Source organism: Suncus etruscus, chromosome 7, assembly GCF_024139225.1.
Source record: "Suncus etruscus isolate mSunEtr1 chromosome 7, mSunEtr1.pri.cur, whole genome shotgun sequence".
NCBI lineage: Eukaryota > Metazoa > Chordata > Mammalia > Eulipotyphla > Soricidae > Suncus > Suncus etruscus.
Genome location: NC_064854.1, coordinates 61,186,740 through 61,199,374, shown reverse-complemented (window position 1 = coordinate 61,199,374; position 12,635 = coordinate 61,186,740). Strand labels below are relative to the sequence as shown.

General features: G+C 53.2%; 1 protein-coding gene across 2 annotated transcripts in view; it reads right to left on the bottom strand.

Moving 5' to 3' along the window:
- The window catches only part of PBX1 (PBX homeobox 1), a 124,531-nt gene that overhangs the window by 2,614 nt on the left and 109,282 nt on the right, over positions 1 to 12,635 (bottom strand). Inside the window, exons 7-8 of one of the 2 annotated variants that reach the window (XM_049776524.1) lie at positions 7,454 to 7,566; positions 6,497 to 6,586 (exon numbers count right to left, since the gene is read on the bottom strand). In XM_049776524.1, coding sequence (XP_049632481.1) covers positions 6,497 to 6,586; positions 7,454 to 7,566 — 203 coding nt within the window. The remainder of the gene's footprint in view (positions 1 to 6,496; positions 6,587 to 7,453; positions 7,567 to 12,635) is intronic. The other variant, XM_049776525.1, reaches the window with a different exon arrangement.

The following is a 12,635-nucleotide window of genomic DNA, read 5'->3' as shown; positions in this document are numbered from 1 at the left end:
ACTGGAAAGAGCAGAGGGACCCAAGGCAGTGTGCTGGAGAGGCAGGAACCACTGCACATCCCGAGTGCAAAATCAATGTATTCTAAGACACCACATGGACGAAAGCATCAGATTGTGCCAAGACCCCACTGAGGAATGAATAAAGAAGAATGTGTAAGAAGAGAGTGTCTGGGGAGGCAAGGGGTGGTGTGGAGAGCTGGCAAGGAGAAAGGTGTATATGGGGGACTCCTGTAGTTTCCAAACCAAGTCCCAGTGCACCCCAGGCACCCCTCTCCTCTCCCGCCTGTCTTCCCAAGCATGCGGCTCCTGCAGGGAATTCATCACGGGCTCTGACAGCCTGAGCATGCGCAGGCTCAGAGACCATCTCATTTGCAACCCAGAAGCACACCAAGGTGCTGCAGAGTGGCTGATGTCAGCACCATGGCGGATGCAGCTGTACCGGGGCCAGATGCTCAGCAGACTCCGCACAGGAGGGCGCATGTGCGTGAGGGCATCACAGCCTTGGTGCATCTGTAGGCGTGTTTGTGAGGGGTGTCACAGCCTTGGTGCCTATGTAGTCCCATACCTGGGGCCAGCCAGGTAAACCCACACTGTGCCGTGGTACATGGTACCTGGGAATGTGAATTCTGGGACAACCCCCCCATGCCAGGGTTGGGGTGTGCTTGGCTTCTCATCCAGACTCTGCTGCAGTGCCTACCTTGGAAAGAGGGCTGCCTTGGGATTCAGGTAGAATAACCGAATGGCCCTGGGGGAGTCATACATTGTAAGCAATGATGTCAGTCTCTCTGCCCACCTCTCTACCTACCTCTCTATCCACTGACCCATCTACTTACTCATCCGCCAACTCCTTCCAACCAAGATCCACCCCACACCCATGATCCTCTCTCTACTCACTGTCCATCCAACATTCCTCCACCCCTCCATCCACCATCTATCCACCCACCATCCACCATCCGTTCATGACACATGGTACCCACGTGCCGCGTAGCCATGGCAGTGACAGGGTGGGGGCGGTGCGATGAGCCTAAGTGACCCGTGAGCACAGAGGCAGGAAGCCAAGTTCACACCCCCAGACTGGCATGTTCAAGTGCACCCAGGACACTAATAGCAATTTAGGTGCCAGCGTGAAGACAGCGCCACAAAGCTGGCTGGCAGCCCCTCATTTGGAAGCTGCTATCCGGGGAGGCGCAGGCCTATAATCACTGCAGACATGCTCAGGCCTGCTTGGCCGTGACGCATCCAATCTACTCCGGCAGCGCCACTGTCACCCGATGGGTGTGTGTCTGCTGGGGCTCCCTGGAGCCAGAGTCTGCAGGTATGTCATAGCCCTGCAGAGGGGCACCAGACTCACAGGGGCTTGAGGGGGGGCTGCTGGGGGAAGGCAGACAGAGGACCTGAGGGGAGGGACCCAAAGGAACAGTTGCTTCAATTACACCAATTTACTTTTTTTGTGGGAAACACTGGATTTTCATCTGATCAAGTGAGAACAAAGGCCCAAGGGCTATGTGAGGATTCTGGGATCATGCATCCCTGGGGGTAATTTACTTGAGGTCTTCTGGGGGTTTAGTCACTGGCACTACACAAGTTCCCCCGAGTACGGCCAGGCAAGAGCCCTGAGCACTGCCACGTCACTCCACCCAGTGGGATGCAGTGCAGGCTGTCGATACTCCAGCCCTTGGTGCCTTCTCCCTGGCCCATCCTTTCCTTCAGTCATCCTGGAAAGCTCTACTGATAAGCGGACCTCCTGCTGTGCAGCAGATGTGAGATGCCAAAATTCAGAGCCCAGGAAATAGGTGCTGGGAGAAGTCACGAAAGGGGGGACAGGAAAGGGAAAGCAACCAGATGTGGCCCCCAAACACCACCAAAACCTTTTTACTGGAAGGTAGAGGAAGGGGAAAGAGATAATAACAGAAGGAGTGAGTGATGAGTAATGCAATATGCTCGAGAGTGAAGGCTGTCCCCAAAGCAGAGAGAGCCCTGGTCCACTGGCCAGTGGGAAAGTCGGAAATAGTGCACAGGAGGGGGTTGTGGGGACCATGACTTGGGCACTATCGACCCAGGCAGCAATCAGCAATATCTCTCTCCCTCCCTCCCTCCTTCCTCTCTCCCTCCTCTCTCTCTCTCTCTCTCTCTCTCTCTCTCTCTCTCTCTCTCTCTCTCTCTCTCCTCCTCCCTCTCCATTTGTTTTTGGGCAGACTCCTGGCTCTGCACTCAGGAATCACTCCTGGTGGTACTTGGGGGACCCTTTGGGATGCTGGGGATAGAACCTGGGTCAGCTGTGTGCAAAGCTGATGCCCTCCCCGCTGTGCTATCACTCTGAACCCAATTTTCTTCCTAAGAGCAGCCTAGAAGTATCTGTGTCCTCTCCAGAATTTGGGCTCTGAAGAAAGAGCTTCTGCCAGAGGTGAGAGGTCTTCAGGCCCCCAACATGCCCCTGAGCATCGGGTGAAGGGTGGAAGTGGGAGAAGCGCTTGTAGATGGAGAAACACACAGAATGTACCTTTCAAATCCATGGGGCCCAGTGCCCACAGGGGGTCAGGCCCCCCGAGGAGATAAAACAAGATGTGTAAAGGAGGTGGCCAGTGGGTTCAGCGGAGAGTCAGAGGACTAGAGGGCCAGAGACAAATGGACTCTGGAGGATGCGTCCCCCTTGGCCAGGGTTTGACTGGGCTTGGCTTTTTGAGCCACACCCTGTGGTGCTTGGGGACAGTGCCTGGTGGTCATCTATAAGGAAAGGAAGGGAATGAGGGACTGACCCAAAGTCTGTAGCTCTGGTTCTCTGAGCCACCTCTCACAGAGCAAGACATAAGATTCTTGGGTGTCACAACTCCAATTTTTAGGTTATTTGTTGGGGGAAATAACAGACAAGAGATAGTGAATTTCTGTTTACCGCTGTGATGTTAATAATAGTAAACACACACACACACACACACACACACACACACACACACACACACACACACACACACATGACCAAAAAGCCCAGAAACACGCTGCAACACTGCACAGTAGATATTGATTAACTAAATTATGGCTTTTCCTAACAACAGGTTGTGGCGCGGTGATTAGAGTTGTGTTTGAGGGGAATGTTTAATGATATGGAAAATATTCATCATATATTTTTAGCCAAATGAGTAGGTTACAAAATGCTATGTTCCATAGGACTGTAACTGGTCCACACCCACACGGAAAGTACTGAGATGCACCGAGGCCAGGAAGTGTTTTCATAGCCTGTCTCTGCGGTGAGGCTCGGGGTAGTGTGTGCTTGGCGGTCTAGGCCCCTCTTCCATGCCCACTGACTCACTATGAGGCCTGGGCTTAGGAGGACAGAGCAGAGAGTGGGGAAGCGACCTCCTGACTCATTTCAGTGCAGCTGAAAAGTTTCTGCCAAGTTGCTTTGCCCTTCCCATGAGATGCTGGGCTGCATGGGGGAGAGTCACCACCAAACAGCGCAGGGAAGAGGGAAACTGAGGAAAACCAGGCCCTGCACCCTGGTCAGCCCTGTCTGAACACTCAACACAAGGAACCTGGAATAAGAGACACTAGGATGTGTGTGTGTGTGTGTGTGTGTGTGTGTGTGTGTGTGTGTGTGTGAGAGAGAGAGAGAGAGAGAGAGAGAGAGAGAGAGAGAGTATGAGTAAGTAAATGAACAGGTGAGTATGTGAAGGAATGAATGAATAAGTAGGTAACTAAATGAATGTGTCAGCAGGGAGGGCTGATTCACGGCATGTGGCCAATCCAGTTTCAGTTCCTGGGAGCCCATAGGGTCCTTTGAATCTGCTAGGATTGACTGATCCCTATGAACAACAGAGCCAGGTGTAAATCCTGAGCGCTGTAGGGTGTGAGCAATAAACAATAACAACAACAACAAAAAGATGAAAGGAATAAATAAAGTGAATGACTGATGTGAAGGAATGAATCAGTAAGTGGGTGAGGACGTGAAGAAATGAGAACGAACAAAGAGTGAAAAAATATAGGAAAGAACATGCCTCCCCATCACGTAGCCCTTGAGGTATGAGGGGCACTGGGGGAGGGTCCATGTGGCTGCTGGAGATAGACAAGGGACACCAGCCTACGGCATCTCAAGCGCCTGATCCTGGCACCACACCAGGGATTGAGCTAGGCCAGAGCTAACCCAGACTCTGCTTAGGGTGATGGAGCAGCTGAGTTAGGGAAAGGAGGCCCCAAAAGTGCTAAACATTTGGGGTCAGTCAGGAGAGCAGGAGGGGGGCATTTGTATTTCATGGCTCCAGCCTTTCATTCTTCTCTCACTCTCTATGCCTCTTGCCTCCTTGTTTTTTCTCTCTTCCCTTGGCAGCCAGATCCTTGTACTTATTCTCTCCTCTCTCTCTCTCTCTCTCTCTCTCTCTCTCTCTCTCTCTCTCTCTTCCTTTTTCTCTTTCTCTCTTTCTCTCTCTCCCTCTCTCCTTCCCTCCCTCCCTCCCTTCTCTCTCTCTCTCTCTCTCTCTCTCTCTCTCTCTCTCTCTCCTCCCTTCCTTCCTCCCCCCCCTCTCAGCTTTCACACTGCCACTAACTAAAAATACTTCCCTCCAATACACAGCTCCTAGCAGGTGACAGAATTGAAAGCAGATTCACCCTGCATATTAAAGACCCAAGAGAAAGAAAACAGTTTACAGGGGAGAAAAAAGACCTGCCCAGAAAGCAAGAGCCTTGCCAGGGGTATTTTCAAGACTGGACTTGGTGGCGTCCACCTGACTGGACCCCATAAAACCAATTGCTGGGGCTCCCCACAAGCACTGAATGCGTCCAAACCTGCAAGGGGCCCGTGGGGCTTGCATGGCCCATGCCCAGGGCCAGCTGGTCCCCCTGCTAGGACAGTCCTTCTTCCACCTCCTATACCTCCCACGCCCCTGGCCTCTTGTCTCTTCCACCTAGACACAGAGGAAAAGTCTTTTCTGGAGAAAATTTCTTTGAGTGCCTCCAACCAGAGCCTGAAAATGAATCAAGACCAGCGCTGGCCTGGAACCAACCGATCAGCCTCTGCCTGGAGCGTCTCCCTCCTCCCAACCTGACCCGTTGGCCAGCTGATGCCAAATCTAGCCCAAACTCTGCTCTGGGAGACGACTGGCACCGACTGCCCAGATGGCTTTGCCTGGCCACGTGTCCCTGGGAAGCTGGGATGATGCTGTAGAAGGTACCTAAGTATTTGAGGAGCACTGAGCCAAGAGCACGAACATGACTGTCAGACTTGGGAGGGCAGCTCTGGCGACTGACAAAATCCCAGACATCTGGGCCCAGAAAGCCCTTTCTGTGTTCAGGTGATGTGAGCACCCTCAAATGTCCTTGCTCCCCTGCTTTGGGCTGTCTGGATGTACCCAGTGTCCCCAAGACGCCGTCTGGTCTACAGTGACCTCCCAAATTTTTATAGCTGAAGAACCCTCCTCCTCTGATCCAGCCTATTCTGACGTGTGCCGGCCTACGCTCCCCGTGACGCCTGGTCTGGGGCTGGCTTGGACCACAAACTCAGGACAAACCCCCATTCCCTCATAGCAGTGTGTCTAGAATGGATCTTGTTCATGCTTCAACTGGCCTCTTTTCTGCCTGGAACAAACAGAACAAATCCTCACAACCCAGCCCTGCAGCTCCTGAGCCAGATCCAAGCCCGAGTCTTCCAAGAACCTGGGGGTGGGGACATAAATGCAGGACCCCCCCACCTGGCCTGGGCTGCCCCCTATCCCACCCCCATCCCCACAGGCTGTCACTGCGGCTGCGAGCTGACGATTGATCTGAGAAATCAAGTCGGCGTCTCGCCCCAGATTCACACGCAGCGGCCGCGTCTGTCCAATCGATTTCGCTCCGCAGACACGGACTGTCGCCATGAATTTTCATGCATAGCAGAAGCGGCTGGAGCCGGGGGAAGGCGGCCAGAGCCCCAGCGGCACCCCAGCAACCAGCTTTTGCCCCCCAACAACCAGGGCGAAGTGGCTGTGTGTGTGAGAGTGTCTGTGTGAATCTGAGTGTTTCCATATATGTGTATGTGAGTTTGTACAAGTGCATATAGGTATGAGCATGTGTGGATGTCAGCGTGTAAAAGTGTGAGAGTATGTAGATGAGGGCATGCATATGTAGCGGGTGTGTTTGTGTTTGAGTGTGAGTGCAGGAGTCTATGTGAGTGTATGAATGAGAACGTTTATGTATCAGCATATATATAAATGTTTGTGAGTGTGTGTATAGTAATATGTGTGTCTCTGTGATTGTATGAGAGTATGTTTATGTGTGTGTCTGTGTATGTGTCTGTGTGTGTGTGTGTGTACATCCTGGACTTCGGTGCCATCTCTCTTTCATCCCTGGGGCCCCATTAGGTTGGCACATCCATGCCAGCTGCCATGGCACCCACTACGACCACCTGCTCAGCAGCTTTCATGGCCGCAGGTGGAGGATGGAGATTGACAGGGTGTGACGGCCAAACCGGAAGCAAGGTGTGTGTGTGTGTGTGTGTGTGTGTGTGTGTGTGTGTGTAGGTGCGTCTCCTTACGTTGAGGCCTTGTGGACTGTACATCTGGCTGGCTGCGAGTCCATCACTGTATCCTCCTGTCTGGCTGATAACATGGCGAAGAGTATCCACCTGAAGGAAAGAGGAGAGGGCATTAGTGGGACTGCTCAGGCCAGCCGGGGCATGGCAAGGGGAGGCACGGGTGCCAGGTCTGGTCTGCGGGTGTTGGGATGTTGCCTGGCAGCTCAACAGGCCCAGCTCTGCCCAGGCACTAGGGCTGCTCCTCTGCCAGCAGGTCAGCCCTGGGCACAGTGGGCAGGGCAAGGACAAGGTCCCTATTCCCCCCATTATGTGATGACTGAGAAGTTTCCTATTCCCGAGGTGCCCGAAAAGCAGATGAGACTGGGAGTGGTGGGACATGGCTGACTTTCCCAGCAAGGGTCTGAATCCCATCCCCCAAATCATTGTGTCCCCAATCTCCCAAGGAGGTGGGTTCTGACGGGAAGGCTGAGAGGAAATTCTGAGGGGTCCTGGCAGGCTCCCTCCCACTGAACAGTGAGCCAGGGAGCCAGGAGGTGAGACAAGGGGTGGGCCGAGAATTTTGACTTCCTTACTTCTCGAGAGCCAAGACATAGGGGGACAGGTTAGCCTCACACCCTGCCCTTAACCCTGTCCTGCCTTGGTGTGGGGTGACAATGACAAGGAAGAGCTCAGTGACCCCTTCTCCAAGGACAGCCAGGGCCCAAGTGAAGGCATGTGGGTGTAGATCGGTAGTCAGGTTTGGTGTCTCCACCTCTCTCTCCCTCGCTCATTCTCTCCCTCAATCTGTTCTCTTCTTGTCTTTCTCTTGTGTTTGCTCTCCCTCACTCTCCCTGTCTTTCTCTTCCTTGCTCTTTCCCTCATGCTCTCTCTCTCTCCCTTGCTCTCTCCCATGTCTGTTCTTGCTCTTGTCCTGTCTGTCCCCTGCAGTGCGGAGTGACTCCCGGGCCGGGTCCCTACCTGTGACTGTACGTTGGCTCCGACCTGGGCCCCTTGGTAAGATTCCCCATTGAGTGACTGCACGCTCATGAACAAGTCTCCAGAGTTGGACATGTTAAAAGAGCTGGAAGAACCTGGAAAGGAAAGAGTGAGGTGCTAAGTCAGTCAGAAAGAGAGAGAGAGAAAGAGAGAGAGAGAATGAGAAAGAGAGAAGAGAGAAAGAGAAGGAAGAGAGAAAGAGAGAGGGCAAGCGAGGGTCCCCTGCATGCAGCCGAGAGGGAGGCGGACATGCAGAACCCCGTGCCCACTCCCCCCACCAGCCAGAGCCAAGGGCAACACACAGTAACTCGGAGTATGGTTAGTGGCGCAGAGAACCCAGAAGCAGCTGCATCTCACCCCTAACTTGAGAACTCCTTCAGCTGGGAAAGTGGGGCTTTGCTTCCTTCTTAACTTAACTGAGCCCGGGCCCCCTCTGGGGAAGCACTAAGCACTCTCAGGTCTTCAGCATTCGAGGCTGGGCTGGGGATCCCCTGATGGAGGATGGGCTGTCATGCAGCCCTCAGGTGCCCAAGAGCTTCAGGTCCAGAGATACCTGTCATCTGGGATGGTCTCTCCGGGGCCTGGGCAAGCATACCTAGAGTGCTTGGGCTCATGTCCCTTGGCACACCCAACATCTGCCAAGAAGGGGCTTTTTGTGGGTCGTCACCCGCCATCTATGTGGGGAGCCTCCCTTTCCCTGCTATGGCAGAAGAGGTAGCAGAATGGGCCAGGGCCCCCCAAGCATGCGCAGGGACCCTGACAAGCATGGGCACGCGGGAGCTGTAAGCAGGGTGGTTAGCAGGGGGCTATTAGCCTTTAGGTGCCCCCGGGGATCCAGGGTAGGGGGTTTGAACGGTCAGTGCTGAGGATGCCCTGACCTCCCACCCATGTTTGAAGACATTGTGCAGCTCAGCTCAAGGAGAGGAAGCACAGGTGGAGGTGGGGTTAACACGAGGCGTGCGCCTGGAGAAAGGGGGTCTCAGGGGCGCAGGCGGGCCCTTCCCCACCCCGCTGCTCTAGCTGAGGTGCCCACCCGACTGTCACTCACCCTCTTCTCCACCCTGTCCCTGCCACATCCCACCTGGGCCAGAGCCTCCCTATACCCTGAAAGGAGGGAGTCAAGGACAGATCCCAAGACTGCCCTGGGCTGGCTGTGGCTCCTCCTGGGACATTTATGGGCTCTGACATGGTTTCCTAATCCTCAAACCCTGGCCCCCTACTTGTGCCCCTTCTGGGGTTGGAGAGAGGATGCTCAAACACACCTATGGTGCCACCATCTCGCCTTTGCCTGGCATCATGTCCCTCCACTTCTGGGACAGGAGACCATCTTGCTCTTCTGGAAGGAATCCCAGATGGTAAACCCAGGGTGGCGGGAGACGTAACTTCTGGCCTCTAAGCCCAACTGTTTCCTCTGATCTGACCCTGGCCTGTTTTCAGAGCAGCCCAAGTACTCCCAGTCATAAATGTATCAAGGGGCGCTGGTGGACAAGGGGCATCCTAACCCAGATCCCAAAGTCCAGGCACCCACTGAGGGTTTCGGTGACAGGGAATCCCTTCCCACCCTCCAGCATTTCAGTTCCAAAGACCCTCATACAAACGCACACTGGCCCCCTTCCATGCTCAGAAACGAGCAGGCAGACAGAGAACAGGGAAAGGTCTCTCACCAGCACCCCTGAATCCCAGCAACAGCAACAGTGCACTGCCAGGCGAATCAATAACTGGGGAAGGTTTACCCGGGAAAACACCCATCTCAGCTACCTCCCACTGCTGGCCTGTGAGTCTACAGTACCACAGACATGGACAACTATTGAAAAACAAACAACCAACAAGCCTGTGTTTGTTGGTGCACTGTCAGTATGTGCGAGGGGATGTACATGTGCACATCAATGGGACCAGTGTGAATGCAGGGAATCAGGTGGTAATTGCGGGAAGGGGCCTGTGGTGAGATGCCTGGAACCCCTTCAGCACTTCTCCCTCTTGTGGTTCTGCCTCTCCCTTTCAGGGGCTTCCTGCTCTGATGAAGATGAGACAGAGACTGAGATGGCTCAGTCATGAGCAGGAGGGCCCCAGGTTAGATCACGGGGCCTCCACAGGGAAATTTGGGAAGGAGGCAGCCAAAGGGGGACGAGTCCCAATGCCCAATGTGGAGTGAATCCAGCGGAAAGGCCAGAGGCCTAGAAGGGAAACAACTTCCAGGTTGGGAAAGGGATTGGAGGGAGGGACCAACATGGGTCGAGGAGCTGGCAGGGCTGCACGAACAGGAGAGAGCTCCGGGCATCCTACCTGAGTTTGATTCGAGGCCCTTGAGAGCTTCCAGGTGCGACCCCAGAGTCTCCCCCACCCCAAAAATCACCAGGTGTGGCCCCTGCTCCCAGCACTGGCAGGGACCAAACCTTGTGGGAAACAAACGGCCAAGTTGGTTGGGAGTCACCTGTGACCCTCTGAGCACTACCCCAAAAAGATATAAAAGAAGCTCCAGGCAGTTCACAGGGTGCTGGATGTGGGGTGAGGAGGAAGCAAGTGGTTCCTGGAAGCAGTCACCTATCCAAGGTCTGCTCTTGGCCATGACGAGACAACTCAGATCGAGAGACAAGAAGGTAGGTGGGCTGTGTGGATGCTCTGGCCCCAAGAACAATCCCGTTGGAGTAGCTATGCCAGGGTCTTGGATTGAGCCCTTATTTGTTCTTAGAAGGTTGGGGGAGGGTGAAACAATGACTCTAAGGCTCACCACATGGGGTACCAGTGATCCAAGCATTAGATAGAATGCCACTTGGATCTGGGGAAACAGGGATCCATGGCCGAGGCTGAAAAATTCTCTTCCATCCAGAAGCACCTAGTGTATAGGTCATCAGAGAGTCAGCTGCTTTGTCCATCATTAGTTAAGGTCCTCCCAAAATGTGGACCCTCAAATTCTTCTAGACATTAACCATAGACCCCAGGGCAGGAAACATGACCTACAACTAGGAACCTTTGCTTTTCCTTACTTGGGGATGAGAACACCACTCCCTTTCCCACTGTGCTGTGTGGTTCTTAGCCAGGGCCAAATTCTGGACGGGCCTCTGCACAACCATCACAGGAGGGATGTGGGGCTGCACCAGCAAAGGTGCGGGAGACACGGAAGGTGTTGGGAGATGCTGAGCTAAGATTTCAATCTCTGCCAAAGAAACCCTGCAGATTTTCCAACCATTTAGATTCTGATCATAGTTATGGGCTAGGGTTTGGGGCGAAGTCAGACAGACACACGCCATTAACATTTCCCCATGAAAGTGCTTTTACTCTCTCTCTCTCTCTCTCTCTCTTTTGGTTTCTCTCTCTCTCTCTCTCTCTCTCTCTCTCTCTTGGTTTCTCTCTCTCTCTTGGTTTCTGCTACAGAAACAATGTTTATACGGGCTTGCCTGCCCATAGTTTCCAAAATTTCCAACCATTTAAGTTCTGATCACAGTTATGGGTCCTGGGACATTCAGAAGACCAAAAGAGCCTCTTAAGATGCTCACCCTGCAGTGCTCCTGTGGATTTCCAGTCCAGAAGCAGGCAGCTAAGGCCAACTTCCCACTTCCTAAGCACAAAGCTCCAGGAGTGGGGACAAAGGAGCCTGTGAGCTGTCCACACACCAGTTCCCACCCACCTGCCACACCACAGAGGTTGGGCGGGGGCAGGAAGTTCCATTGAGTCTGCTACAGCTGGGCACTGTCCATCCTGGGGGTGAGGGGTGGGTGATGGCGGGAGGATGGTTCTAGGAGGCTGGCAGAGCTGCCCTCCTGCCCCCTAGGCCCAGGCTACAAGGCCCCTCCTCACCGAATCCACTTAGATGGGCAGAGCTGATCATACAGATCACAGTATATTTGGGGGTCCAAGAAAACATGTATCCCCAGGAAAGCTAGAAATGAGATGTTTCATGTTGTTATGATGTCGCATGCTTCCAGGAGAGCCTTAACAGTTTGAGCCACCAACTGTTGGCTCTGGTGCAAACCATTTGAAAAATCAACGTATGGGGTACATTCTGGGGAGTTATCACCAGCTGAGACAAATGTATTTATTGAGGAATGTTTCAGATTGTCCCCTTCAAAAAAAAAATCTCTAAAAGCACATAAATATGAAGAGCATGTATCATACTCACACATAAGCAATGCATCTCCTTTTTTTTTGTGTGTGGTTTTTCGGGCCACACCCGTTTGATGCTCAGGGGTTACTCCTGGCTAAGCACTCAGAAATTGCCCCTGGCTTGGGGGGGGGGGGGGAAACCATATGGGACTCCGGGGATCAAACCTCGGTCCTTCCTTGGCTAGCACTTGCAAGGTAGACACCTTATCTCTAGCGCCACCTTGCCGGCCCCAAGCAATGTATCTTTTAAGGAATCCAGGGCCTGGGGCTGCACCTATCATTTCCGGGAATGCCAGGACCCCACTCAGGGACTCACGCACACAAGACATGTGGCCCATCTAGGGCCACATCTATGACTCTTTCACCAGAGACAAGATGGCCAAGGGCAAACCGTCTCCTCAACATATTTGCCTAAACTTTAAAACCCAGAGTATAAGCAATCACTGAAATCAAACCAAGTGTCACACCTCAGAAGGTAGGGAAAAAATAAATGAGGCCCTGGTGACTTCTGTGGTAGCTGGTGTTGAGTAAACCCATTATTAGGACAGGGAGGGTAGAAACTGCCCGAAGGTTTAGATTAAGCATTTCCTTGGTCCCGTCCCACACCCCCCCTCCCCCGGCTTTGGGTACTAGGGTATGCTAAGCAATGTGTTAGCCCAGTGACTATTTCTAATGTGATGGAATGGGCAGGACAAAAGTGACCACGGGTGACACCTGAATACATGGCACAACAGGAGAAATGTCATAAGTCCTAGTGGGTCAAGGTCATGGATGTCTCTGAAATGTCAGAGCAGAGTGGGTGCCTCTAAACACAGATCTGGACCGTGGAGTGTCTGAGCAGAGAGAACCCAGAGCGAGCATGTTCTAGAAATAGCATGACGTGAGCTCCCAGAAGGGGAAGCAAAATCCTAACGTGGTCTCCAAAAGCATGGCCTCCAGAAACATGGCCTCTGTAAATGTGGCCTCCATGACAAACACCAAATAAATACAAGTCATCTACTCAATCCTAACACTTCTCTGAGGCCTGGAGCACCCAGGAAGGGGAAGCATTGTAGAAACCAGG